This window comes from Manis pentadactyla, chromosome 13 (assembly GCF_030020395.1).
Source record: "Manis pentadactyla isolate mManPen7 chromosome 13, mManPen7.hap1, whole genome shotgun sequence".
NCBI lineage: Eukaryota > Metazoa > Chordata > Mammalia > Pholidota > Manidae > Manis > Manis pentadactyla.
Window position 1 is genome coordinate 20,535,129 of NC_080031.1, and position 26,338 is coordinate 20,561,466.

Genomic DNA, 26,338 nt, shown 5'->3' on the forward strand with positions numbered 1-26,338 from the left:
GAGGCGTGCAGCGGCACCAGGCTCGGGAAAATGTTTGCCATCCCGGTGCGACCAGCCCCTTCCGCGAGTCCTGACCCAGACCTGCCCCCTTCCGCTGTAATGGGCCCCGTCTGAGATGTTAAGGATACGCTAGGCTTACGTTTTAGGCGGGCTGCTCTTCGCACTCGCATCTCTAGCGTCTCCCGCTGTGAGCTGATTTCAGTGGTTCACCGGCAGAGGGCAAACTTATCCCAAGTTCCCCAGCGCCCCTAGTCCTGCCTCCGTCTACCCTGCTGGCGAGGGGGTTTTAGGGACTGCCCCTTTTACGTCCATTTCCTTCCCGTGGCTTCCTCCTCTCTCCCCCTCTCGGACGTCCACCAGTAGATTCTGTAAGGCTGGCCTCTCCCTCACCTCGCGGTAAGGCTCAGGGCAGGGGGTTCCTGCACACCTTGCCTCTAGCAGAGCTAGTATGAAGTGCTCTGTCCAGGTGACTGTCCTTTCAATCTTCCTCCTGAAAACTGTTTGCATTTTAAGGAGTCACAAAGTTTGCAACCTAAGGAAACCAGGCCAGGGAAGGCAGGGTGTATGTGGGCATGTGCGTGGGTACATGTTGGGGGAGAGGGAGAGAGGAGTCAGAGAAATGGACGGCTGGGCAACCTCTGAAAGAGGGTGAGGGAAAGCTTTCCCTGTGTTTTGAAATCAGATTCCAATTCAGTGGGCATGTGGAAGCACCTACTCTGTGCCAGGCTCTCTGCTGCACACTGTCTTAGTCGAACAAACTCTGGGTTTGGAGCTGTAAGATCCCGCTGGAGTTCTGGCCGTCTCCCTAGGAATTTTCTCACAGTGCAGTAGATCTTGTTCATAGCGCTTACTACTATGCAATTAAATGCTGGTATAGTCGTTTTATCCATTCAGCTAGTGTTTACATAGTGCCCACTATGTCCCAGTAAATGACTCCTTGCTGAGCTTGTCATCAGGCAATAAGCAATAGATACAATAACTGAATCATGTCTATTGGAAGGGGGCTACTTATACAGGGGTTTTGCAGACATTTTATGGACTTTGGCCTTAATGTGAAAGAAATGGGGAGCCATTTATGGGTTTTGAGCAGCAGATGGACATTTTCTTCTCACAAGGATCACCCTGGCTGTGTTGAGAATAGACTGTGGGAGGTAATTGAGCAAGACAGAGGCACAATGGAGATCCACTGGAGAGGGTGTTTTCCCGGGCCAACTGGTAGAGCAGAGCTGGTGAGAAGTAGTCAGGTTCTGGACATGTTTTTCAAAGTATAATAAAAAAGATTCCTGTCTGATTTTGGGGTGTGAGAAATTGAGGAAGACTAAGCAGCTGGAAGGATAGAGTTGCCACTGACAGACTGGAAGACTGGAGAAGAGGTGTAGAAGAGCTTACTTTAGGACATAGTGAGTTTGAGGTGTTTATAGAAAAACTAGTGGAGAGGTTGACTAGGCAGCAGTCATCTAGAGAAGGGCTGGGCTGGAGACAGAACGTGGGGTTGTCAGGACTCCCAACAGGCGGCGCTGGAAGCAGTGAAGCTGGAGAGATACCAAAAGAGCATATAAGACACGGGAGCCTAAGCACCGGCCAGGGCCTCCGACGTGCACAGGATCTGTACACTCTGCTCCGCTGTAAGGCCTGTGGGCCCCTCTTGTTCACGTGTCTGTGCACAGTGCCTGCTCAGAGAACACCTGGCTCTTTGATCACGTGTAGAATGAATATAAATATGATACCCTGTAAGGTTGTTAGGAAAAGCTAAATGAGATTATGAAAGTGAAAATGGCTCACAAATAATAGGTGCTCAGTCTATTTTGAAAATAAGTTTGATGATCTCATTCTCTACTCTTACAACTCAGGTTTCTATGAACTTTGCAGTTGATATTACTTGATGGTCTCTTCACAATTCTTGATGCATGCAGGATGAACACCGTTACCCTCATTTTATAGATGGGAAAATAGGCTTGCTGAGGGAAAAGAACTTCTCGAAGGCACGCGTCTAATAGTAATCCCGTGGCTAACATGTGGAGCGTCTCTGTGTCAGGCACTGTGTTAACGATTGTTGTTGCATCTTGAAACAACACTCCGGTGGGTATTATTATCCTTGTTTGCAAATGAGGATGCAGAAGCATGAGGAGGGTGGTTAACTCAGCTAAGGTCACATGGTGAGTGCGGGCAGAGCCTGGGTGGTGGGCAGACCTCCTGACCCTCACTTGAATGCTCTTTTTCCACCTTGTAGCTCCCTCTCCTCATTCACATCCTGGACTCCTGCCAGGCTGGGGCTTCACTGTAGGCAAGTGAGTGGCTGTCTCCTTGCTTGGAAATTGGCAAAATTCTCCCTCCTAATACTTCTATCCTCCCGTCTGCTGCAGGATCTGAAAATTCAGCCACTCTTTAGGAACTTTCTAGGGCAAGGTAGGTCAGAGTATTTTCGCTCTTTGTCCCCTCTCTGTGGAATGTCCTTTCCCCTCTTTAGTATCTGGTGAACAACTCCTGTGTGTTCTTCCAAATTCTAGTGGATTCCTATGTGATTTTCTAAATCCAGCTCATATGTCACTTCTACTGTGAAACCTTCCCTGCTTGCTCCAGACAGTCACCTGGTTCACATGACACTTAGTTCATACCTCTGCTATCAGAACAAACCGAGTTTCCTATGGATTTGACTGATGTCATTGTAAGATTGTGATTTCCACCAGGAAAGCTTAGTAGCTTTTTCCACGTGTTTGCTTGATGACTATATAAATAAATGAATAAGCCATAATCATTATCAAAGCAATTTAATGGATATCAAATACTATTTTAGAGATGATGAAATAAGCCCAAAGAAGGGCTTGCTCAAAGAAGGACTTGCGCAGAGTCACTGAGCTGATTAAACATTGGAGCCTGAGCACTGGAAAGATGAGGAGGTTGTGTCTCCTGAAGCCTCCTGACCACCGGGAAGCCCAGGGACCTCATGCTGCCATTGCCTTCTCTTCCTGTTGTTGTGCAGGGCCCTTGAACTCTCCCCCAAATGCTCTTGCAGATGGCCAAGGAGAGGTGCAGTGTCCTTCCAGGAGCTCCTATCTGGGGGTGTGTCTGGAAGGCCGAGCCGCCGGAAGGCAAGGGCAAGGTGACTTGAAGAAATCCAGGCAAGGGAGAGCATCTTATGCCTCCATTATTTATAACTCAGAAAGAAATTGTTTAGATACCTTTAGTGTAAGTGCTAAGTCATAAAACTGACATGAAGAAAGGAGAAAGCAATTAAAATAAAAGGACATCAAAAAACAAAATTAAACCTTATATCTGGATGGAAAGGTCATACAATCTGTCCCAAGTCAGACTTAGAAAGGGGCAATGAGGGCCTATTGCCCATGTCATCTGCAGAGCAAGTTTCTGCCTGATGGTCAAGCCCACAGAAGCCTGGTGTGGGTGCAGGTACATTCGACGGGACGCAGAAGATGTTTGGTCATAGACAGATGGCCCCCTGGAGGGTCGGAGTGTCTGGCTTGTGGGGCTCTGCCTTAATACACACTTTTACCAGTGACTCACTGAGAGGAAAGGTCGAGTTTGCCAAGCACAGAAAACTGAGTACATGCAAGTGCCCATACAGAAGAGCAGGGAATTGTGTAAGTCCAAGCAGCAGGGGAACATGAGGGGATGGAGCAAGGTCATATTTTACCCTTGTGTTCAAGATAACTGGGCAGGGACAGCATGGAGAGACGTGGCCTCTATGACAACAACTTGTGCTTATGCAGCACTTGTAAGGCATTTCCATGATCTCTTTATGCCTCGAGACACACTATGATGCGGTAATGGGGAAACTGAGGCTAGGAGTACCAGTGGAGCTCAGCGTGGATTGTTTCTTGGGTTACTTCTCTGCTTTTGCCCCACATCTCCAACCGGGCAGTGTGTTCTGCTCTTTCTTCAGAATGCCTCTCACCTCCAATCCAACCATGTGCCATATTCCAGGAGCAGATTCTCCCACTCTCTGGGGCTACTGCACAGCCGCTGCATTTTATCTCATCCTCTCTTTCCTCCCAATAATTTGATACATGCCACATGGGTCAGATTGTGAGATTTAGCAAGAAATAATGCGACACTCCTAGTAAAATAATTAATAAAAAGTAATAAAGTAATTTTTATTGTATAGGACATACTTAAAATATTGTTGTTGTTTATCTGAAATTCAACTGGGCCTCTACATTTTATATGGCAACCCTACATACAAGTGACAGTTTGGAAATACCATTTCCATCATTCTGAAAATGTCCCATTTCCCTGTTACCTATAGGGTTTGAGCTACAAACCAAACTCCTACAGGGCCTGAGCAGGTAACATGGATGTATGAATTGGGTGATCAGTAGAAGTAAGGCCTGGAGTTAAACTGAAAACTGAGGAGCAAGTGTTTCTCTACCCTAGACTTTCAAATTCAGATTTTAAAAATATACAATAAATCCTCATTAAAGCAAAAAGTGAACAAATGTAAGCATCCGTGGCTGCTTCCCATCTGAAACCAGGGTTAAGGCAAACCACTTGGCCTGGCGTTGCGGGGGTCCCTGACTGGGCTCCCGCCCTTCATGCCCCGCGCTGGCACAGGCCCTCCCGGCCTCCTCCACCGGCTGGTTCTCCCTCATCGCAGCCCTCCCTCCCCACTGGCCATCCCCCACCGTGCCAGACGCTCCGGCCGCTCAGGTCCACAGTGACCACCCTTCCCCTGGTCAGGTGCCCCCCTCTGCTCAGGGACGACTCTAGCAGTCACAGCATTTCCCATCCATCAGCCCAAAGGGAAGACAAATGGACTTTGAGAGGCCCCTCCCATGTGCCCCAACCATGTACATATGTTGTTGATTAGGGATTCCTCTCCTTAGTGAGTTGCTGCTCCTGTATCCGACACGTCCGAATCTGCAGAGCTTTGGTATGAAGACCGTTCAGTATGTACTTAGCAAACTGCCCGAAGCGCACGAGCTCACGAACTCCGTAGCGCAGCTGGAAGCAGAGTCACGCAGGGCTGCCCCCGCCCCCGCACTTCCGCGTCCGTCCTCCTCCGGCCATGCCCCCTCCCGATTCTAGTTTCAAGCATTTTTCAAATCTGAGGCTTTAGCATAAGTTAAAGCTTTGGCTTAAAAATCCATTTTTTATAGAGCTGATTAGGTCCTGAACGTGAAAGATGTCGGTTCATTTTGGTTTCAGTCCTGCTGGGTAGTTTTGCTTTATTGGAAAAATGAGCCGTAGCACCTTCAAAGGCCTCCTCTTGCGCTCGTGTAACTGAACCAGACTTGGAGCTTTGAAAGGAGCGCCATTTAATCTTGGTAAAGGCCCACCTCCGGTTTCTAAGGGCCGGAAAAGGGTGAAGGAGCACGGCTGACCGAGGCACAGACCCGATCCGCCTCGGATGAGGGGAGGACCCCGGGAATACCCGAGTTAGACCGTAAGCTGGGAAGGAGGAAGGGCGAGCACCAGGTGGCAGGCGGCCTTTCGGTCCCACTGACCCCAGAGGGTTCCCAAATGTCCTCCCCTCCCCTGATTCCTGGCCTCGCCAGCTAGTTCGGAGATGCGCGGGCTGCTCTGGAGCCCGCCTGCCTTCACGCAGCTCCTCTTCCTACACAGCTGCCCAGGAGCTGCCCCACCCGGGAGGGATCCCCCTCGGAGCCCCACGGACTCCTTTCTTAAAGAACACAGTCCTTTTCTTTCAGTGGCAAAAGATGTCATGCCAAATAATATGTCTCTCTTTTATCACTGGCCTCCAAATTTATCCATGGGGGAAAAAATGCCTGCTTTGTTTTTTTTTTTAATTGAATGAATTAGAAGAAGCTCTTTATTATTCGTCAACTTCAAAGAGACTATATAGACTTCCCTTGGGTAGGAAGGACTCAGAACAGTTTCCTAATCTGGAAATCAGGGCCAGAAAGCAAAGGAGTCCAGGACCCATGGAAGAGCGTTACTGGATTCGTGGTTTCCCTTTAATCATCTGGTTTAGCATCTCGCGGGGAGGCAAGTTGCATGTGCTCGTGTACCAAGTGCTGTGTGGGGAGCCAGGACACAGAAATGAATAAATTCCAATCCCTGGAGAGTTGGTTCCCTGTAGTGCAGTGGTTAGGGGCACAGGCTCTGGAAGCAGGTCTGGTCTGTGCACTGGCTCTGCTGCTTAGGGGCTGTGTGGCATTGAGCAAGTTACTTGGCTTCTCTGTGCCTTATGTTGTGCATCCTAAAAAGGGAATAATTATAAAACCTAATCATAGGGTTCCTGTGAAGTTTCTATAAGTTAAAACAGTTAAGAGCCTTAAGCACAGTGCTTGGCACTTGTATCTATCACTCTGTTCAGGAGATTTGGAGGAAGTGTGTAGGAGCAGAGAGGAGGGTGTGGCCGCCAGCCTTCTGCAGCAGGAGAGGCTTCAAAGAGCAGGTGACATTTGATTTGCATCCCCAGACTAGTAGGCATTTGGGAGGTGAAGGTGGTGCAGGGCAACCCAGTTGCTGGGGGGTGGACCAGCTTGGCTGTAGTCAAGGTCGAGTATCTAGCTTGGGGAGGAAGTAAAAACACAAAATGGAATGTGGAAATGTAGGATCAGGCTGGACAGGGAAAGCAAATTCCATGTAGCATGTCATTCATTCATTCATGTAAGTCACTTTGTATCTGAGATACTGTAAGTACTCAACTGATACCAGCATTGTTACTATTTTTTAAATTGAAGTGTAGTTGATATACAGTCTTATTTAATTTCAAATACACAACACAGTGGTTCACTAGTTAGCCACATTACTAAATTATCACCCCAATCAGTACAGCCACTATCTGTCAACATAGAAAGATATTACAGAATCACTGGCTATATTCTCCATTCTGTCCTACCATCCCCATGACCAACTTGTGTTATGATTGAGATGTTTGTGCCCCTTCATCCTCCTCACCCTTCCCCATGGTAACTACCAGTCACTTCTCAGTGTCTCTGAGTCTAATGCTATTTTGTTTTGTTTCAAGATTCCACAAGTAAGTGAGATCATATGGTATTTGTTTCTCCACCTGGCTTATTTCACTTAGCATAATACTCTCTAGGTCCATCCATGTTGTCACAAATGGCAGGATTTCTTTCTTTTTTATGGCTGAATAATATTCCATTGCATATATGTACCACTTCTTCACCCATTCATCTATTGATAGGCATTTTGGTTGCCTTCATATCTTGGCTATTATAAACAATGTGGTGATAAACATAGGGGTGCATGTATCTTTTTGAATCAGAGATTTTGTTTTCTTCAAGTAAGTTCCTAGAGGTGGAGCTACTGAGTTATGTGGAATTTCTATTTAAGTTTTTTGGGGAACCTTCATATTGGTTTCCATAGTGGCTGTGCCAGCTTACATTCCCACCAACAGTGTAGGAGGGTTCCCTTTTCTCCACATCCTCACCAACACTTATTTCTTGTCTTTTGGATAGTGGCCATTCTAACTGATGTGAGGCGATATCTCATTGTGCTTTTTCTTCTTTGGAAAAAAGTCTGTTCAGGTCTTCTGCTCATTTTTTAATTGGGTTATTTGTTTTTTTGGTGTTCAGTTGTATGGGTTCTTTATTTATTTTGATTTTGTTCATTTGATTTTGTTTATTTGTATCCCCTCTTTTTTTCTTGTTAAGTCTGGCTGGGGGTTTGTCTATTTTGTTTATCTTCTCAAGGAACCAGCTCTTGGTTTCATTAATTTTTTCCTGTTGTTTTATTCTTCTCTATTTTATTTATTTCTGCTCTGATCTTGATTATGTCCCTTCTTCTACTAACTGTGGGTTTTGTTTGTTCTTCTTTTTCTGGTTACTTAATTGTGAGATTCAACTGTTTATTTGGCATTGTTCTTGTTTCTTGACATAGGTCTGTACTGCTATGTTCTTCCCTTTCAAAACTGTTTTTGGGCACCCCATATGTTTTGAACTATTGTGTTTTTGTTTTAATTTGTTTTCATGCATGTATTGCTTTATTTCTTCTTTGATTTGTTCATTGATCCTTGGATTGTTACGAAGCATGTTGTTTGGCCTCTATGTGTCTGTGGGTTTTTCAGTTATCTTCATGTAATTTATTTCCAGTTTCATACAACTGTGATCTGAAAAGATGCTTGATACATTTGCAATCTTTTTTAATTTATTGAGGCTTTTTGTATGTACTAATATATGATCTATTCTGGACAATGTTCTATGTTCACGTGAGAAAAATGTATCCTACTGCTTTTGGGTAGAATGTTCTGTAGATGTCTGTTAAGTCATCTGATGTAGTGTGTTGTTCAGTGCCTCTGTTTGCTGATTTATTTCCTGTCTGGTTGACCTGTCGATTGATGTAAGTGGGGTGTAAAAGTCCCCTAATATGATTGAGTTGCAGTCTGTTTCTTCCTTTAGTTTTGTTAGTATTTGCTTTACATATTTAGATGCTCCTTTGTTGGGTTCATATGTTATTTACAATTGTTATATTCTCTTGTTGGACTGATCCCTTTATCATTATGTAATGTGTTTCTTTGTTCTGAAGTCTGTTTTGTCTGATATATGTATTGCTACTCCTGCTTTTTTCTATTATTTGCATGATATATCTTTCTCCATCCCTTCACTTTCAGTCTGTGTATGTCCTTGGGTCTGAAATGAGTCTCTTGCAGGCAGCATATAGATGGATCTTGTTTCTTTGTCCATTCTGCCACCCTGTGTCTTTTGATTGGTGCATTCATTCCTTTTATATTTAAGGTAGTTATCAATAGGTATGTAGTTATTGCCATTTTATTAATTGTTTTCTGGTTGTTTTTAGTTCCTCTCTGTTCCTTTCTTTCTCTCTTATACTCTTCTCTTGTTATTTGATGGTTTTCTTGAGTGTTATGAATGGAGTTCTTTCTAAAAATTTTTTGTGTGTCTATTATAGGCATTAGGCTTGTGGTTACCATAAGGTTCAAAGATAGTTTCCTAAATATCTAAGTCTCTATTTGTTCACTCTATTTTGAACACAGTCTAAAAATACTTTTTTATTCTTCTTCCTTCCCCATACTTCACATATTAGATGTCATAATATGCAATTTTTTTGTGTACCACTTGACTGATTTTGTGTATAGTTGATTTTACTATATTTTTAACTTCATATTTGCTTAGTAAGTAATTCTACTACCTTTACTGTGGGTTCATTTTCACTGATGAAAAATATTTAGGCTTAAAAACATTTCCATCTACAGAATTTCCTTTAACATATCCTGCAAGTCTGGTTTAGTGGTGGTAAATTCCTTCAGCCTTCATTTATTTGGGAAACTTTTAATCACTCCTTCAATCCTGAATGATAACCTTGCTGGGTAGAGGATTATTGGTTGAAGGTCCTTCTGTTTCAAAACATTAAACATTTCATGCCACTCCCTTGTGGCCTATAAAGTTGCTGCTGAGAAATCTGCTGATAATCTTATGGGGTTGCCCTTTTAAGTAATGTTTTCCTCTCTTTAGCTGCTTTCAATGTGCTCTATCCTTAATCTTTGTCATTTTAACTATCATATGTCTTGGGGTTGTCTTCCTGGGGTTCCTTTTGTTAGGGGTTGTCTTCTCTGTGCTTCTATGACCTGGGTGTCTATTTCCTTACCCAGATTTGGGAAGTTTAAAGCAATTTTTCAAAGAAACTTTCTACCCCTTTGCCTCTTTTCTCTTTCTGGTTCCCCTATTATGCAAATATTGTTGTTTGCAACTGTCACACAGCTCTCTTAGCATCCTCTTGTTTCTAGAGATTTTTTTCTTTCTGTTCCTCAGCTTCATTGTGTTCCTGTTCTCTAATTTCCATATCACGGATTGTTTCCTCTACTTGCGGCAACATTCCCCCCATTGTAATTTTCATTTCAGTTGCTGTATTCTTCAGCTCTGAGTGACTCTTTTTCAAATCTTCTCTTTGTTGAAATCCTTCCTCAAATCGTTGATACTTTTCAGCAGATCAGCGAGCATATTTATGACTGTTATTTTGAAATCTTTATCAAGAGGATTGGTGATCTCCATTTCATTTAGCCCTCTTTCTGGTCTTATTTTATTCTTTTGTTTGGAACATTTCTCTGCCTCCTCATTTTGTTTAGGTTTCCGTGTTTCTTCCTTTGTATTAGATAGATCCTCTATGCCTACCCGTCTAGAGAGTAATGGCTTTATGAAGACGCTCAAGACTCTTTACTCACCTGTGCCTGGTTCTCCCTTGTGGTGGAACCTCAGATGCTATTGGTAGGCTGTGTGCCTTTCTGTCTGCTGACAGTGGTTGGTCTCCGTCAACAAAGACCATTTGTGGGCCATGCAGAGGAGCCTCTGCTAGGATTGTTATGGGCAGGGCCACCTTCTGCCCATCTGCCAGCAGTAACTGATCTCAGTCCACCACGGCTGGCAGCTCACTTCAGCTGGCCCATGTAAGCCAGGCAGCAATGCTTTTGCTGGAATAGCTGTGGGTGGGGCTGCCCTCTGCTTGCCCAACGGCAATGGTGGTGCTGCTGGGCTGATAGGGTGGGCAGAGGCGTGCAGTGAGGAGCTGGGCTGCCAGCAAGGAGGAAGGACTGTTTGGAGTGGCTCCTACAGGTGCCTCCCCAGTTGAGCTGAGAAAGGACTGGGAAAATCTCTCTGCACCTGCCAGGCAGCAAAGTCTGAGTGCTACTGGGCCAGTTGGGCCAGACAGGCAGGCAGCTGCTCAGAGAAGCACCTCAGGGCTTGGCCGCCAGCAATGGGTATAGAGTGTTTGGGGGTCCCACAAGCACCTGACCAGTTGAACTGAGGCAGGCCTGGGGATGCATCGTCACATCCCTTTTCTCCTGTGGAGAGAGCTGCATCCAACCCCTGGCCCTCCAGCACCCTTTGTGCTGCTGTTAAATCTTTCACACTGCCACCTCTGTGTTGGGTCTCAGCGGAACCAACGGAATGTGCCTGTTCTCCACAAGCAACTAGAATCTCAGCCTCCCAGAGTGCTCCAGCTCTCCCCGGTGGCCAGCCCCATTAATCACCAAAGCCCAGTGCAAACTCATTTTCCCAGAGCAGATCTCCAGGGCCAGGTGTGCAGAGTTCCTGAGCACTTCGCCCTCCCACTCTGGACTGGGATGTGGGAAGGGCTTGGGTCTTGATTGATCAGTTCTGCCACCTCGTTTTTCTCTATGTGGGCTTCTCTTCACCAGGTGCAGATGGTCTGTCCTGCCACATGAAGGTCATTTTCAGGTTTGGTTATATTTGCTGTAGTTGCTTCCTTGGTGTGTATGTGGGAGGAGGTTTCCTCATTGCCTTCCTACTCTGCCGTCTTTTTAACCAGAAATCCATTACTATTACTATTATTATCAAGTCCTTTACAGGCATCATCTCACTGAATTCTTGCAACATTCCCAAATCCTGTTACCCCATTCGGTAAGAAGGAAAGCGGAAGCTGTGTAATTTGTCCAGTGTCAGTGAACCAGCAGGGGCAGAGCCAGTAGGTGGCAGAGCTGCACTTTGAACCTGCGTCTCTGACTGCAGAGCCTAAACTTTTCACCATTAGTTGTGCTTTTTCACAATGATTAAGGCTGCTGCCTTAGCACAGGGCTTCCCATTTGCCTAGTTAAATGAGATTGTACATGAATAATATCATACTATTTACTTTATAAGAAATAAATTAAAGGAATCTGATAAGGCAGTCTGATAGGGATCTTGGGTGAATAAATGCACCCTTTAGCCTGGGGGAGTATTCCAGGCAGCTTGGGCAGAGGGCCTCTAAAGCTATACCCCAAGGCTATCTGATCCCGGGTGCCCTCAGCACAAAACTGCCAGGACAACCCCAGTTAGCATTTCTTTGCAGTCTGCTTACTGGGTTGAGTGTTATCTGATACCCTCTGGGTCGCTTTGCTTTGAACAAGGGCTTGGTTCCCTTAGCAATCAGCGCAGGCCATGTTGTGCGGGTCACTAGGCCTTGGACAAGAGCCCAAAACTCTCTTGACTGAACCAGAGCCTGTGATACCTTCTTTCCCTGTTTACAGCCAGCTTGGCATTCGTGTCCTAGATCAATTCTGCACGTCCTCTTCCCTTTCGGGAGACACTCATTGGTCAAAGACGCGTCAGCAGTGGGCTCCTGTGGGTCCCCTGTGTCTCCTGGGAAGTAGCTGGGGAGGGAAAAGTGGACTCCGGTCGGGGAGCTGACCTAGGGCGCCAGAGCCTCCTCCGCAAGCACTTTCCTGTTCACGCTGTCTTCAAACTCTCCAGGATTTGGGTATTCATCCTGGGGCAGTGCCCCTCGTTTGCATCGCAGTGCAGATGTGCTCTTCTGCAGAACTGTCACCTCCTCCGACAGCCCTTCCCTGCCCCACAATCACCCATGTTCCCTATCTCTTTATAACATTTACTCGTTTGTGGCTCCACAGTTTTGTGGTTTTCACACTTACTGCCCCTGCCCTCTCTGCCTGACTGTACACTCCATGCAGGTAGGGGCCAAGTCCTTTTATTCCCTGCAGTCAGCCTTGAGAACCGATGGTGCAGTGGCCTGTCTGCGTCTCAGGCAGTCCTTCTCTTCCTCCTTCCCTGGCTCTGGTGCTTTCTCCTCTTCTTAAATGGTGCATCCCTCAGGGCTGGCTCCTACCTTCATCTCTCGATGTGTTTCCTAAGCCATCTCCCTCATGCACAAACCTTCAGTTCACCACATGACATCTTTGTATGTCTTAAAGGCACACCAAATTCCCAGTGTCCACGGCAGAACATAGGGTCTCTCCCCTAGACCTCGGCCCCTTCACAGTGTTCGCTAGGTGAATGGCTGCATCGGCAGCAGCCTGGGCCAGCTGGGAACGTGGGAGCCATCCTAGTACCTCCTCATTGTTTACCCACCCCCACTCCCATCACGTTTACTCCTGACCTGTCTACTTGGCCCCATTTCTGCGCTCCCCACCCTAGTCCTTGCAACCTGCTCTTTTCACCTGACTGGCTTATTAAAGAGCCTTCCTGCTTCTATTCTGGTCCCCTCCATTCTCATGCTCTAGCCAGAATGTTCCTGAAATACAAATTTGATCATGTTACTAACATTCCTCCCTCCTCCACACACAATTTAAAACTCTGCTACAGCTTCTGTTGCTCTTACAGTAAAAGCCAACAGCCCAGATGCTCAGCAGATTGATCCGGGAGATACGCTCTGTGGGTGACCTCTTGTGATCCTCCAGCATCTGGCCTCTGTGCTGGGGGTGCCCCTCTCTGGCGGGCGCCCTCTTAGACAGTATCCCTTCAGGATGCTCCAGCCGGGTTACTATCCAAGGTCTCCTTTTGACTTGCAAAGAGAACAGGCATCCGTGCCACACCAGTTGTCACCAGTGCCCTAAGCCACAGTTGAGCTGTGTGCTTTTAGATTGCAGTTGAACACCAGTCTGTAGGGTTCCCTAAACTCCCCAAGACGTATAAATTCTCAAATGGGCTCCAGGAAGGGAGCTGGGATTTGGCCCAGTTCTTTCTAAAGAAATCTTCTCTTCCTCCCTCTTCTACCTCAACTCTTAGCCAGGAGTGGGGTGGAAGTAAGGGTCACAGACAGGTGTGAGATCAACTCTTTTGCTAGTGCTGAATACATGGGCCATCACTTCACTTTGGAATACGGGAGCACTTTGCCATCTCCTAAATCCTTTTTGGGCCAGAGGCAGAATCGATTGGACAGCATTCCAGCTACAGAATTGTTTTACTAGCAAGTGCTCAATGGAAGGAATCGGTTAGAATCTACCATTATGAGCCGAGAAGGGTTATGCGGCTCTCGGAGCAGCTCTAAGCAGCTAGAGCGCCCATGACAGCACCAGCAAGCCGAGAGGGCCAAAGCGCTCACTGGGCTCCACTCTGCCTGATGCCTGAGGTTAGAGAGCAGGGTCTTCTGAAGCCCTCAACCTCCCCCACCCCTGCTGACCTCCTTCCCTCTCAGGCAGCCCCTGCACCCTATCTGGGGCCCCTCTCCACCAGCATCAGCCCTGGCTGCAGCCTGGAGGGGTTGCTTCTGGGAGAGATGGTACTGTAAGAGGCACCCTCCAGCCCGCTGCCGAGTAGCTGCGGACCTCAGCGCTGCCACCCCGGCCACATCGGCCAGCCACACTTCTCTTGGAAACCACAGACGCTTCTTGCTTCAATCGAGTGGCAAGAGCCCTCACTTGCTCAGAAGTCCCATGGCCCAGGCACAGAATATTTGTGCCTCCTCTCACCGAGGCAACCCTGGCTAAGATCATGAAATGAAGGAGATGCTGTTTGTGAGGTGCTTGTGACCACCGTGGGGTGGGGGGTGGGGGGCATCTCATGTATGTAGTCAGGATGTAAATTGGCACCTTTCCAGAAAGTCGTTCAGAATGTGTATCAAGAGCAGGAAGAGAATTTGTACCTTTTGACTGAGAGGTTCTATTTGAGCATCTTCCATTTCGGGGGCAGTCTGTAACAGAGGGAGTTCTGTCTGTCATGGGGAGTCCACTTGCATTAAGGGGAATCCTTTGATGTAGCTTCTTCTGGATCCCATGGGATTTGCTGCTTTAATAACATGTAACCCTTCTTTGGTCCAGTCATGTGTTGACCAGAGATGGTATAGACAGTCCAGGTGGATTTTAGGCTGTGTAACTGGACAATGTTGTCTAAGGGGACCTGTTCCCAAAAGATACATGGTTCTCAAAAGGACACTGGTGTGGTGCTGGGTGCATAAAAATTTGAGGGTGGAGCCTCTAAAAAAGGAAATTGTATGAGCCCTTTCCTCCTACTCTGATCCAATAAGTCTTGGTGGTTTCCAGAAATATCTATTTTTAGAATGCTTCCTCGTAGATTCTGATGCTTCTAGAGGTTAAAGAACCACAGTGTAAACTGTAATCTAGAATAGTCCATTTTGCTTTTAGATTTATTTTCTTATTTTCATGGGAATATTGTATGTCACACAGGATTTAGGCATTCAAAAAATATCTGAAATACCAAACAGGCATTCTTATCAAAAAGTTGTAAGAAGTGTAATTACAAAAGATACTAGGTAGCCCCTACACCACTTTTAAGTACATGCACTGCATATATAGAGAAATCTAGAATGACTTCAATATGCAAAAGTGTTCCTTGCGCTCACAAGCCAAGTGTGGGCATTACTTCCTTACCTGGGGTCATGTGAGGTGGGTGTATGTTTCAATGCTCACCTTCCCAGCACTTCTGAGATTCCACAAAAGGATAAGATGTTAGAAGCACCTCGAAGTGATTTTCATTTCTGTTGAAATGGGTATATGTTTCAATGCTCACCTTCCAGGCACTGTCTGTTCTCCATTCTGCCTGCAGTTCAGTTAGTAAATCAGGGCTGCAAGTCTTCATTTAGGTAGATATCTATTTGGTAGGAGGTGTTTTTAACTTTGCCTGCTGGTTCTCAAAATGTACTGGATATTCGAATCACCAAACTTCAAAACCAAATTCCTGGATGCACTGACTAATCCCATCAGTCTCAGGGTGGAGGCATGATTCTAGGTAGTGATGTTTTTGAAGTCCACAGCATGGTGCAGCATGGTTGAGAATTATTGTGCCTAACTCTGCCTGAGGTAAGAAAAGCAGTGTAGCAGGAACCTTCATTGAAAAGTCAGGAGAAAAAGATTTCCCTTGCACCCTATCTCCATTCATGGTTTCATGATTACTTTGTGCCTGTTCTTCCGTGATGTGTTTTCCTTTTTTTGTTTTCACAGCCTTTAAGTATTCCCCGTGGGTCTGTACCTGTACTAAAATGTTACTACATTCAGAAACTCCAAACATTCTTACTGCTAAAATAAAATAATCTACTTGAAGTTCCTGACATTTAGAAGGTTCTTGATAAATGATGGCCATTCTATCCCAGGTTACAAAAAAACCCATTTTCCCTCAGAGTCTGGCCATGTGGCCCCCAGTTACCCAGGATGCTTTTAAAAATGGACGTCCTGGTCTCTGCCCATACTTGGAAATCAGAATCTCTGGATGGTGGTTCCATGAATCTGGATATTTTAACAAGTTCCTTGGTGGTGCTTGTACCATAAAGTTGGGCCACACTTGTGGCCAAACTCAAGTCACAAGATCAACCCAGATTCAAGGAGATGCAGAAATAAATGCTGCCTCTTGATGAGAGAAGTCATAAAGTCACATTCCTAGGGCTGTGGATGCACAGAGGACAGGAATTGGTGCCATCTAAGCAAATGACCTACCATGTGCATTACCTGAACTTTGAGTGCTGAGGTGATGCACAGCTAGAAGGCACAATGCTCTGACAGCTCTCGATGGGGCGCTGGGCCCCAGAAGGACCTGTGTGCACTGACACCAGGGTGAGTCCTCATACAGCAAGTCTGCTTCCAGTATCTCACACTGACAGCCTGATGCACATCCTCAAGGCAGATATGCAAAAGTGTTCAGGAAATTGTTCAAGATACTCAGAAAATTGCCCAAAGAAGGAGTTACAGGTATGTTGCAGATCCTGTTTCTATGTTGCCCTGAAATTCTAGTCCGCCTCTGGTTGTCAAGAAGATGCTGTAGTTTCCAAGTGGGACACATCCATTCCTATGCTAAAGACCTGGTGAAACTTTCAGCTCCTTTTCCAAATGAATAAATACAACTATTTCAGGCCTTGAAGACCCTGCACAGTCTGACCAAACTGCTTTCCAAAATCACCTTCTTACGCAAAGTCCTACACATAAGCACCAAATATTCCATGCCGGGTTTCTGCTCCCTGTCCTTTCTACCATATGTGCTGTTCCTCAATCTCAGCAAGTCCAAATCTTAGCAACCCTACAGATGCCTGGATCTTCACTGATGACACCACATGGAAGTGCACTACTTTCCTCTGTATTTGGCAGAGAGGAAAAAGAATAGCAATCAGAAAAATCTGAGAACAGTTTTACCATCCACTTGTTTGACCTTATTCAAGTTGCATAATTTTGCTCAGCCTATTTTTTTAGTACTTCTAAATGGGGACTTCTAAATAGTCACAGTGATTATAATAAAATAATGTACTTAAAAGTTCCTGACGTTTAGAAGGTTCCTGATAAATGATGGCTATTCTATCCCAGGTTACAAGCTATTACCTTCTTCTTTTCTATGTTGTCTGATGTCACCTGTTTACCCTCTTACTTACTACCCACCTTCCTCTTCTTAAAGACAAGGGCTATGTCTTCTTTCTTATTACTGTTACCTGCGTTTTACAGATGAGGTAATGGAGGCACCACAAGATTGGGTAACTTGTTCAAGGCCAGAGAGTTAGCAATGGTGGCTTTGAGATTTGAATTTTTTCTAGGATCTGCTTTCTAAACCCCTCCCCTGTTCTGCCTTATCTTGGCCTCTTCTGGAAGCAAAGCTGGAGACCAAGGCTTATTTGAAACCTAGGGGGAAAGTGGAGGACAAGGGGAGGGAAATACAGGAGGAGGGGTAGCTGATGGATTTGGATTGGTTTTTGATTCCACCAGGCCCACTAGTCTCCAAACTGTGGCCTGGGAGAATGAAAGAAGGAAGTATCCAGCCATCCTCTCGTTAGTCACTGGTCATGGGATTAGCTGTTAGTTCCCTGCACTTCTGGCTTTGCATGCTTTGGGCAAAAGCAGTTCCCACTGGCATTCAGCCACAAGCACTCAGAGCAGCCCTAGGGGCAGGAGGGGCCACACTGATTGAGAAGTGGTGTACCAGAGGAGTGCACTAATGCTCCTGAGCAAATAAGAGATACAAAGGGGTGGTGAACGGTACCTTAACTAGAAGTTTCCCTGCACTCTGCCTGGATGCTAAGATGGATTAATTTATGTTTATTTCAGGAGCAGGCCAGTGCAAGAGGGAGAATTAAGAAGGCTCTGATCCTGTGTTCAATGCCCCTTTCCCATTCTATATTACTATTTTGATTAACAAGAGATAATAGTAAAACTAATTTGCCTCTTCCTGAGATGACAATTGATATTTTAAAGGGTAACAATAACTGTACATTCCACACAAGTTACACTACTGCAATAGTCCATTAATGCAATATCAAGTGATTATAAAAAGTATCACAAGGAAACTGCGATCAGGAATACGGTGAAAAAATGACATAATTCTGATGTCTTTCAGAATGTAGATTCCAATAATCAAGCAGAAACAAATGTAGGCTAGACTGCTACTCCAATATACATATATACACAAAAACAAATAATCAACATTCAGTTTTGCCAATTTTATTGAACCAATAAAATTCCTACTAATAACAATGAAATAAATTTCTGCAAGTATAAATGTGATACAGTTTAACAAAACCCATTGTTCTGTACCTATAAATAGATTTTCAAAATGTCATAAAAAGTGCAGTTATGAATTGTTGTTAACATGTTAATACAGTTCCTTTATTTCAAATGTGTTTGTCTTGACTCACTAACAGTTCCTTCTGCATCTGTTCAAATAATATTACCCATCCCTCCAAAAAAAAAAAAAAGTCCTTTAAGCACTAGAATATTACACATAAACTGTTCCGTTCAGGTCAGCTTTAGTCAATTTGTAAAATGAGCAACGTAAGAAAAATAAAACCTAGTTACACATACAAAAGCTTTCGTGGGTTCTATAATCTCCGTAACTGCTGACTCACGTGGAGGGCCTAACAGGTGAAAGGCTTACATGGTTAACTACCTTAGACTACATCTACAGTAGGGTCTGGTTTGCCAGAACAAGTTTAAAGTGGCTGTTTATCAAGTCTGCTATTTTCAGAATTGAAAACTGTAAATATAAGACCGCCATTTGACACTGAAATTGTGTGAATCCTAAATTGCATCAACGATCTATTTGATAAAAGCTTATTCTAATTGAAACCTTATATAGTAAGAGACTGATACATATAGCAGTCTTAAAGATCACATCATCTGCCTCACATTAGTCCAAAGTCATGTGCTTCGTAAAGAAAAATTACAGTAACAAAGCACAGGACTACAAAGGCAAAACATCACAGCTTCTGATTACACTGAATAAAAAGTACCAAGGAACGCAAAAGATAATTCTGTATTAATACTGATGAATTAAAGAACTATAATAGACGTTTCACAGCATGCTACATATATTGCTCACAACTTAAGGATAAAATGATGTCTAAATTTGAAAGTCAAGAAGTTGGCAATCTGATCTCATGTGCAATTCAGCTACAGAGTCTTAATATATACATTCATTATGTAGCTGCCCTGCAAAACCAGGATTTAAAAAAAAAGATTTCAAGTTCAAATCCTATTTCATAAGCTAAAGGATACATCCAGTTCTTCCATGACCAGGAAAGTTATTCTCAGGTTTGAAGGAGCTAATACAAAAGGCAAGGTCATGTTCCAGGCTGACCTGACGGGGTTCTTTCTACCTTGCTCAGACTGTTCATGTGGATGTGCCCATTCTACTAGCATGGAGAAGATGCCAAACTGGCTTGTGGTTTGTTTTCTGTAAAGAGTATATGTGAAGAGAAAGAGGAAGGGAAAAAATCGTGTTTTCTTTCTAGAGAAGATACATGAATATAAAGGAAATATTTGCACTAGATACAGAATTTGGATCACCTCCCTTGATGAACAAGGTACCATTTAATTCTTACCTTATAGTTTACAGAACCAGTGAAATCTTTCAACATTATACAAAGAAACATCTTGGCTACCAAACTGATACATTGCCTTTATCCTACCTTTTGATCCTTCCTTATCAAATCTGGGAATCAGTTGAAAATTTGTAGACTGATTTAGAGATGAATAATTTTTCATTTGGTGTCTTAATACATACACTAGTTAATCAGGATTCACAAACAATATTTTAGAATTAAAGACCAGAGACTCTCTCTCTCCCTTTGATATTCTCTCTGTAGAAATTATACATTCATTTTTAAGAGGTTAAATTGAGGGGTGCAAGAAAATAGACTGCTTTAGCAAAATGTATATACCAAAAATTATATTTATCATACTTAGACTTACTAATGTTTGATGTTGTCCTGGGGGTTTGATGTTGTCCTGGGGGTTGTAAAATGGGGTGTTTGTTCAAAAGGCTATTTTTAAAGTAAGCATTTCATTATTCCAAAGATACCCACAAGCATTGAAAAGAATCAGCTATGCACTCCCACCACATTTTTTTTCTTTTTCAATTCTGAACTTCATGGTGGTGCATAATTAAAATTTAAAGCTAGAACAAAGAGTTCATGACATAGGATTTAATAAAAACCATCCCTTCAGTCTTCATTAGTAAGTCTCATTTCTTAATGCGGCATCAGTTCCCTCCTAGGCCCTTAAAGGCATTTCCCGGACTCCGCTGTCAGCTTGCGCTATTCATGAATGGGGAATGGAAAGCATCCAGATACCACAGTAGCTCATAATAATCTATACTTCCAAACATGGTGTTTCATCATCAGGTGAGAAAAGCATCTATAAACATGCCCCATGTTAGAAAACTGGGAGTCTTCACCTGTGTACCACACGGAGTGCACCCTGGCTGGAGAGGGAGAACTGTTCCTTCCTCCTCTGTGCACTCCCTGTTCCTGAATAATACAGTCCCAATATGCCTGAAATGCAGCCAGGGGGATGGAGACTTACAATATCAACACATTCCCTATTCACCCCATAGTACATTTTTTCCCCATGAGAACAGGGTAGGAATGAGGGTTAGAAACTTAGACTAACCCACGAAAGCTTGATCAAGCCTTTACATTACATGCCCAATTTTGTGGTATTTTGTCTATATTATGAATAAAATGGGCTTTTGTGATCCAATGGGACCACCTAAAAACCACTTATCACATGTCCTATTGGAAATGTGTTTCAAAGCCCAAACACCACCAACAAGAAAAATGCCTGAAACACCACCCATTTGTATGCCAGAAAGTTCCTGTGCCACTGAAGGGTTACAGATCAATCTGGATTGCTAGAGAATTTTAAATTCACATTCAATTAACTTGGACTAACACTATTTATTACCTAATATAGATCCAGGTTAGAATGTTATTAATTCAATCACTTTAAAGTCCTGCTAAACGCTAAATTCTGCATGGTAGAAATAGTTCAATTTCTGTATTGTGTATAAATATAAACACTTCTATTATGATAGAAGGCAAAAATCTTCTATGATTTATTTAAAATATGGAAGTAGTATTACTGAACAGAGAGTGAATCCATGAAAAGGTTGGATACTCTAAATTTATAGGCTCTTTGGGGATGAGGTAGAGGAGAGCAAGATATTTTGGCAGCTGGGAAAGGGCAGAATAGTACAGGATGGACAGGATTACACTTGGTGCCGCACAGTATCTGGGAGGGTGTCCAGGGCAAAGGTTAGCCGAAATATAGCTGAGTGGTTGAGGGACTTAGGGGGAGGTAAGACAAAGTCATGTTCTTAATGAGTGGAGGAAAAGCAACACAGAAAAGCACACGCTGGTGACTATCAGGAGGTGGCTGGTGATGTTTGGTCTGGATTGTGCAAAGGCATTCAGACCAAGATGAGCTAAGGGAAGGGAAGGGAAGGCGAGGGGAGGGGAGTGAGCATGAAGAGGCTGAGGCACTTGGAGGGAGAGAAAGCAGGCAGGAAAGGGTAGACTGAATGCAGGCAGGAGGCCCCACAACAGATGTTCCTCTGTACTAGGTGAGTGAGGCTGAGGACAGCCACTCTCAGAATCATGTTCCATGTGTTCTTTGAAAAGATCTGTCTTCCTCACAGGGCTCTGCTTTGACATAGACCTCTACTGCTATGATCCATTTTGCCCCAGCTAATTTTGTTCTAGGTCTCACTTGAGCAGACACTGCTACCTCAGCCAAATTAGCATGGAAAAAAGTGCCACATATAGGGGGCATTTAAGTTCTGATGACTGAGATGGATACATTCATGTTATAGTACTGCTTTGAGGAAAGACTACTTAATTTGATTCTCAGTCTCTAGTGTGATTATAATAGGGAAACATAGTTTCTGATAACGGCCACTTACAATAGGTTCTGATTTTACAAATTAGGTAACTTGAAACTGGATCTGAACAGAGGAGACACATGTCTTTCAATTTGCTGTTGGATTATACTAAGAAAATTTCACATACTATTTATGTTAAATTATTGTTACATACTTTTTACTCCATGCAAGACTGTCTATGTGCATAAAGGAAGAAAAGGTCCTGTTAGATAAAAAGAATTTAAGGTCCTGCTTTCCAGAGGAATGACTTACAATTGTTTACAATGAAAAACAGAACAAAAACCTCGATTTACTATCACAGTGCAAATTATTTTTATAACATGCACTGAAATTTATTTCTTTTCCTGATGAACTCTCTGTAGATGTTAAATGAATCCTACCATAATATATCCATGCATTCTTCACTGATGTGGTGAACTATTTTGTAAGTACAGATCTTCAATTGTTTGCTGGCTGGTCATTTTACTTTGCTCGGGCATACAAAACTACGATTATGGATTTAAAAAAATGTATAAGGGGGGAAAAGGAAAAAGTTGCTCTGGAATAGTGGTAATTAGTTTTTTAAAGCTTGTAAGATCTTTAGGAGACTTTACAACACAATTAAAATAGGGACTCTGGTTCAAATATCATTTTGACATAAATCTTACATTGTTTTCTATTCTAAAATAGCCCTGTGTTGCTCTGCCCTTATTTGGACTTAAAGCCATAATTAAAGGCCACAGCCATGCCCCAGATTCCACATTAGCCATTTTTATTTAAAAAGCACCCCAAATGGGACCAAAGATTCTTCCCAAGACTGAGACAATTAATTTAGTTCAAAAAGGTAAAGAAGGGTAGTCTCATCTCAAAAGCCTCTTTTCCTCTAATTATCACAAGTCCATCTTAGGAGGCCTAATCGGAAGGATCCAGTGTGGCAGCTGCCTGGTCATATCCACAGTCAAGGGATCAGGTTAAATAACAGATGGGAAACTTTCAGATGGGAAAGCATTTAGATATTTCTTAGGGTTGGTCTGAGAAATCAAGAATTACAAGCTGAAAAACTTGAAGTTCAAAAGTAAATAGACATCAATCAAGCGTAGACATCGGTGGATTATTAGACTAATTTCAACATAATAAGCACTGAAGTTAAGAGAATTCACATTCACATGTGCTTTTTTCACATACACTTGCACATTTAAGTTTGGCACAATGTGAGCCCAAGGTGTAGGTTAGCATATCTTATAATCATATCATTACACCAATTGAACCAGTTATCTCTTTTAAAAATATTCCATTTTAATATAAAAAGCTACACTATAAATTACTACATAGTAAATTCAATACTCTGAAAAAATACCACCCTGGAAAACCGCATCAGAATTTCAAGCTTGCATTAGATGTAGTTCCCAGCAAACTCAATGTCAAATGGTGTTCATGGCCTGGAACGCTGTGCATGCTGTATCTTAGCAGGTGCTTAAGCACTTTCAGAAGTCAAGTTTTCTAGGCTGGTTCACTGAGGTTCATAAATATACTGTTTTGTTTCTGTTTATACTTCCAAGTCAACTAATTTTCCTGATTATTGAGACAGACCAATGCTGAGCTAAAAAGAAACTTTTCTAGGAAAGAGATCTAGTTAAAGGCACTAATATTTCCATAACCCAATCTCCAGCTACTTACATTTCTGGGGGAAAAAAGTTAAAAAGAAAAACTAAGTGGCCATTTTAGTTCTTAAACCTTGTTTCCCTTTTTGGTCTGAAGCTCATATGGTGTTCTGTGAGAATTTCTCCTCCTTTTCAACATATAAAGATCATTTATCATCCTGTAATACAGGTCACCTGCACAAAAAACAATAGAGGGCTACTAACTGAAAGGATTATAGCAAAAAACCCAAATGTCAAGATTACAAGACATCCTTAACTTAAAGTACTAAAGTTAGGTAAGCCAAATGGACATTTATGTTGCCATCTGTATTTCCTGTTCTCCTAAATTCTTTCCGTGTAGTTATTACTTATCTATGTAATGTGATAGTGAATAAAATCAACATATGGCATATGCAAGTAAACAAAACAGAAGAGATCTGGCATGAGTTCTTTGAATAATCTCTCTAACTAAAACCACCCTGTCTTTAAAAAATATTAGTCATTTTTTCCTCACACAGATGATTTCAAACAAGATCTTAGAGTCCAACAATGCAGAGCTCCCTTACGTCAGTAGGCTCACAGTCATCTCTCCCTTTTTTTCATCTGGGAAAAAATCTAAAAGAAAGCAACCTCATGTGTTGTACCAGAAAAGGATGATAAATGGAAGGGTAATATTAACACAACACTAGTCCATGATTCTTTCATGAGAAAAAAAAGTTAAGTCCTATATAACAAGTAAGTAAGTCTAAAATGAAATCTTTGCGGGAACTCTTAACAGAAGATTTTAACTATATTACTGACTATGAAAAAAATGGATCTATTAAAAAAACTTAGCATGTTTGCATGAAATTCAAGTCACCCTTAATTAACCAAAAAGTGTTTAAGTAGTTGCAGCCGTGTCCTATTGGATAGTTGTAAGCATCTCTTTAGGCACTTCACTGGGTCATTAATGTAATACAAATTAAAGCTATAAACACACAATATTGTGCTCTGTGAAGATAGTCTAATTAAGCAACATAAGCCAATGCAAAAATGTGACTTTTTGAATGGATGCTTGTTCCTCCCCTAAGACTTGGTATCTTTTTTTTAACCAGTTGTCCAAAGAGATTTTTCTGGGGAAGGGGATGCTTTGGCATTCTGAAAGGAACATTGTTCAACCCCAGTAAGGCAAAAAGCCTTGTGCAATAAAGAAATCTGAATTTTTTCACAATTTCTTTATGGCTCTGTTTAAAAGGACACTTCTGCAGTGACATAATAGGGGGAAAGTTTAGATGAGCATTTTTTAAAAACATATTGCACTTCTTGTTGTTGTCATTGTTCAATCACATTAATGCATAGAAACACAACTTTCACCTTTGAATAATAAACCGTTAACCTATTACAAGAAAAATCATGGAAAATAAGTTCTACAGGCCTAACAGGAAAAAACATAGGTATGTCAATCTTCCTCTGCTTACACACTGCAATAGAGAAAACACTATGAGGAAAGAAAAATGTGCAAAGAAAATTTTTGGTCAGTCTTGTGTCGGTACAGGTTTATATGTGCCAACTAAGTGAAGTGTAAGCAGCACTGTGTGAGCACTGATCCAGATGCCTAAGGATTACTGTCAATGAGAGGGTTGTGCATAATTCCACTTTTAATATATACATCTGATATGGAAAACTGAAACTTCTGTTTCAGAAGAGAAAGTAAATAGCTGAATTTGGCATTTCAGTAGCATGCTATAGAATTCATCATGACTAATTTCACATTAAATTATGGACAATGGCTGTATCACATTTCACGTTATCGCCAATAGCAGTAAAAAAAAAAAAAACGAACAAAAAACTGAACAGTGCCTGACAAATAATCTCCTGGGGACACAGATATGTGTCCTGTGAGCAGCTCAGTTCAACAGCGCATGCTTTTCCTCCACCAGATTTAGGACAGAACAGTAAAGTTTTAGAATGGCCAGAAGAGATCATTCTTTGCTGAATTCCAATATCTGAAAGATAATTAGTTGAGTAATTGTAAGCACTTTTCCTTATTTGGAAAAAAAAAGGAAAGAAAAAAAAAATAGACATACACACAAACCCAAAAATGCTCAGGTTAAGCATTAACAAACCAGGTTCATGATTTATGACCAGTATCCAAAAATCCAACCATAAACAATGCAAAGTAGTGCTCCTCGGAATTATTTTTTCAATTGTTAGTAATGTTAAGCATCATGAAAAATAAAACACATCATTGCACATTACAGCCGCCAAAAAAACGGCTAAACTTTGACACTAGAGAATTGAATAATTTTTGATGCTACATCACAAACAGCTTCTGATGTATTATCTTATGTGAAAAGGTCTTTACACACATATGACATTTTCCCTGGGTGATGCTTCAGGTCAAATGCCGAGTTATGGCACGAAGAGCATAAAGAAGTTCAGCTTGCATCCGTGCTTCCATTAAAAGTAAATTTACGTGAACCTAAAAATGAAAATTTTAATTTAGTGACCATTATAAACATAACTGAAAAATCTTTTTTTCAGATACCAGGCATTCACAAGGTTTTCATGTATATATAGACACACGTACAAACATAAATGCCTGGGCATATTTATGCATGTACATGATAAAAGAAAGAAACCTCATGTGTTGTGCCAGAAAAGGATGATAAATGGAAGGGGAATATTAACACAACACTAGTTCATGATTCTTTCATGAGAGAAAAAAAGTTAAGTCTTATATAACAAGTAAATCTAAAATGAAATCTTTGTGGGAACTCTTAACAGAAAATTTTAACTCTATTACTGACTATGAAAACAATGGATCCATGTACGTGATGTAACACTCTTAACAGTATTTATCAAAAATGGCTCTTGTGAGCATTTGATGAACGACCCTGAAAGTCTTGAAAATTCCAGTAATTATTTTTGGAACATGGGTTTTGTACAGCCAATCAGTCT

General features: G+C 42.5%; 1 protein-coding gene and 2 long non-coding RNA genes across 5 annotated transcripts in view; 2 read left to right on the top strand and 1 right to left on the bottom strand.

Annotated features, from left to right (window-relative positions):
• The first annotated feature begins 364 nt into the window (after positions 1-364).
• LOC118919729 (uncharacterized) lies at positions 365-4,791 on the top strand. The gene is made up of 3 exons (XR_005027623.2): positions 365-466; positions 1,851-2,406; positions 3,014-4,791. It is a non-coding gene; the product is annotated as an uncharacterized LOC118919729 (long non-coding RNA).
• Positions 4,792-13,246: 8,455 nt separating this feature from the next.
• LOC118919754 (uncharacterized) lies at positions 13,247-18,383 on the top strand. Its single transcript, XR_005027647.2, has 2 exons — positions 13,247-16,330; positions 17,669-18,383. It is a non-coding gene; the product is annotated as an uncharacterized LOC118919754 (long non-coding RNA).
• The window catches only part of SESN3 (sestrin 3), a 68,603-nt gene continuing 60,310 nt past the window's right edge, over positions 18,046-26,338 (bottom strand). For 2 of the 3 annotated variants that reach the window (XM_036899911.2, XM_057490902.1), the window contains exon 10: positions 18,046-25,859. In XM_036899911.2, the coding sequence (XP_036755806.1) occupies positions 25,773-25,859 (87 nt within the window). In that variant the 3' untranslated portion in view covers positions 18,046-25,772. The remainder of the gene's footprint in view (positions 25,860-26,338) is intronic. The other variant, XM_036899904.2, reaches the window with a different exon arrangement.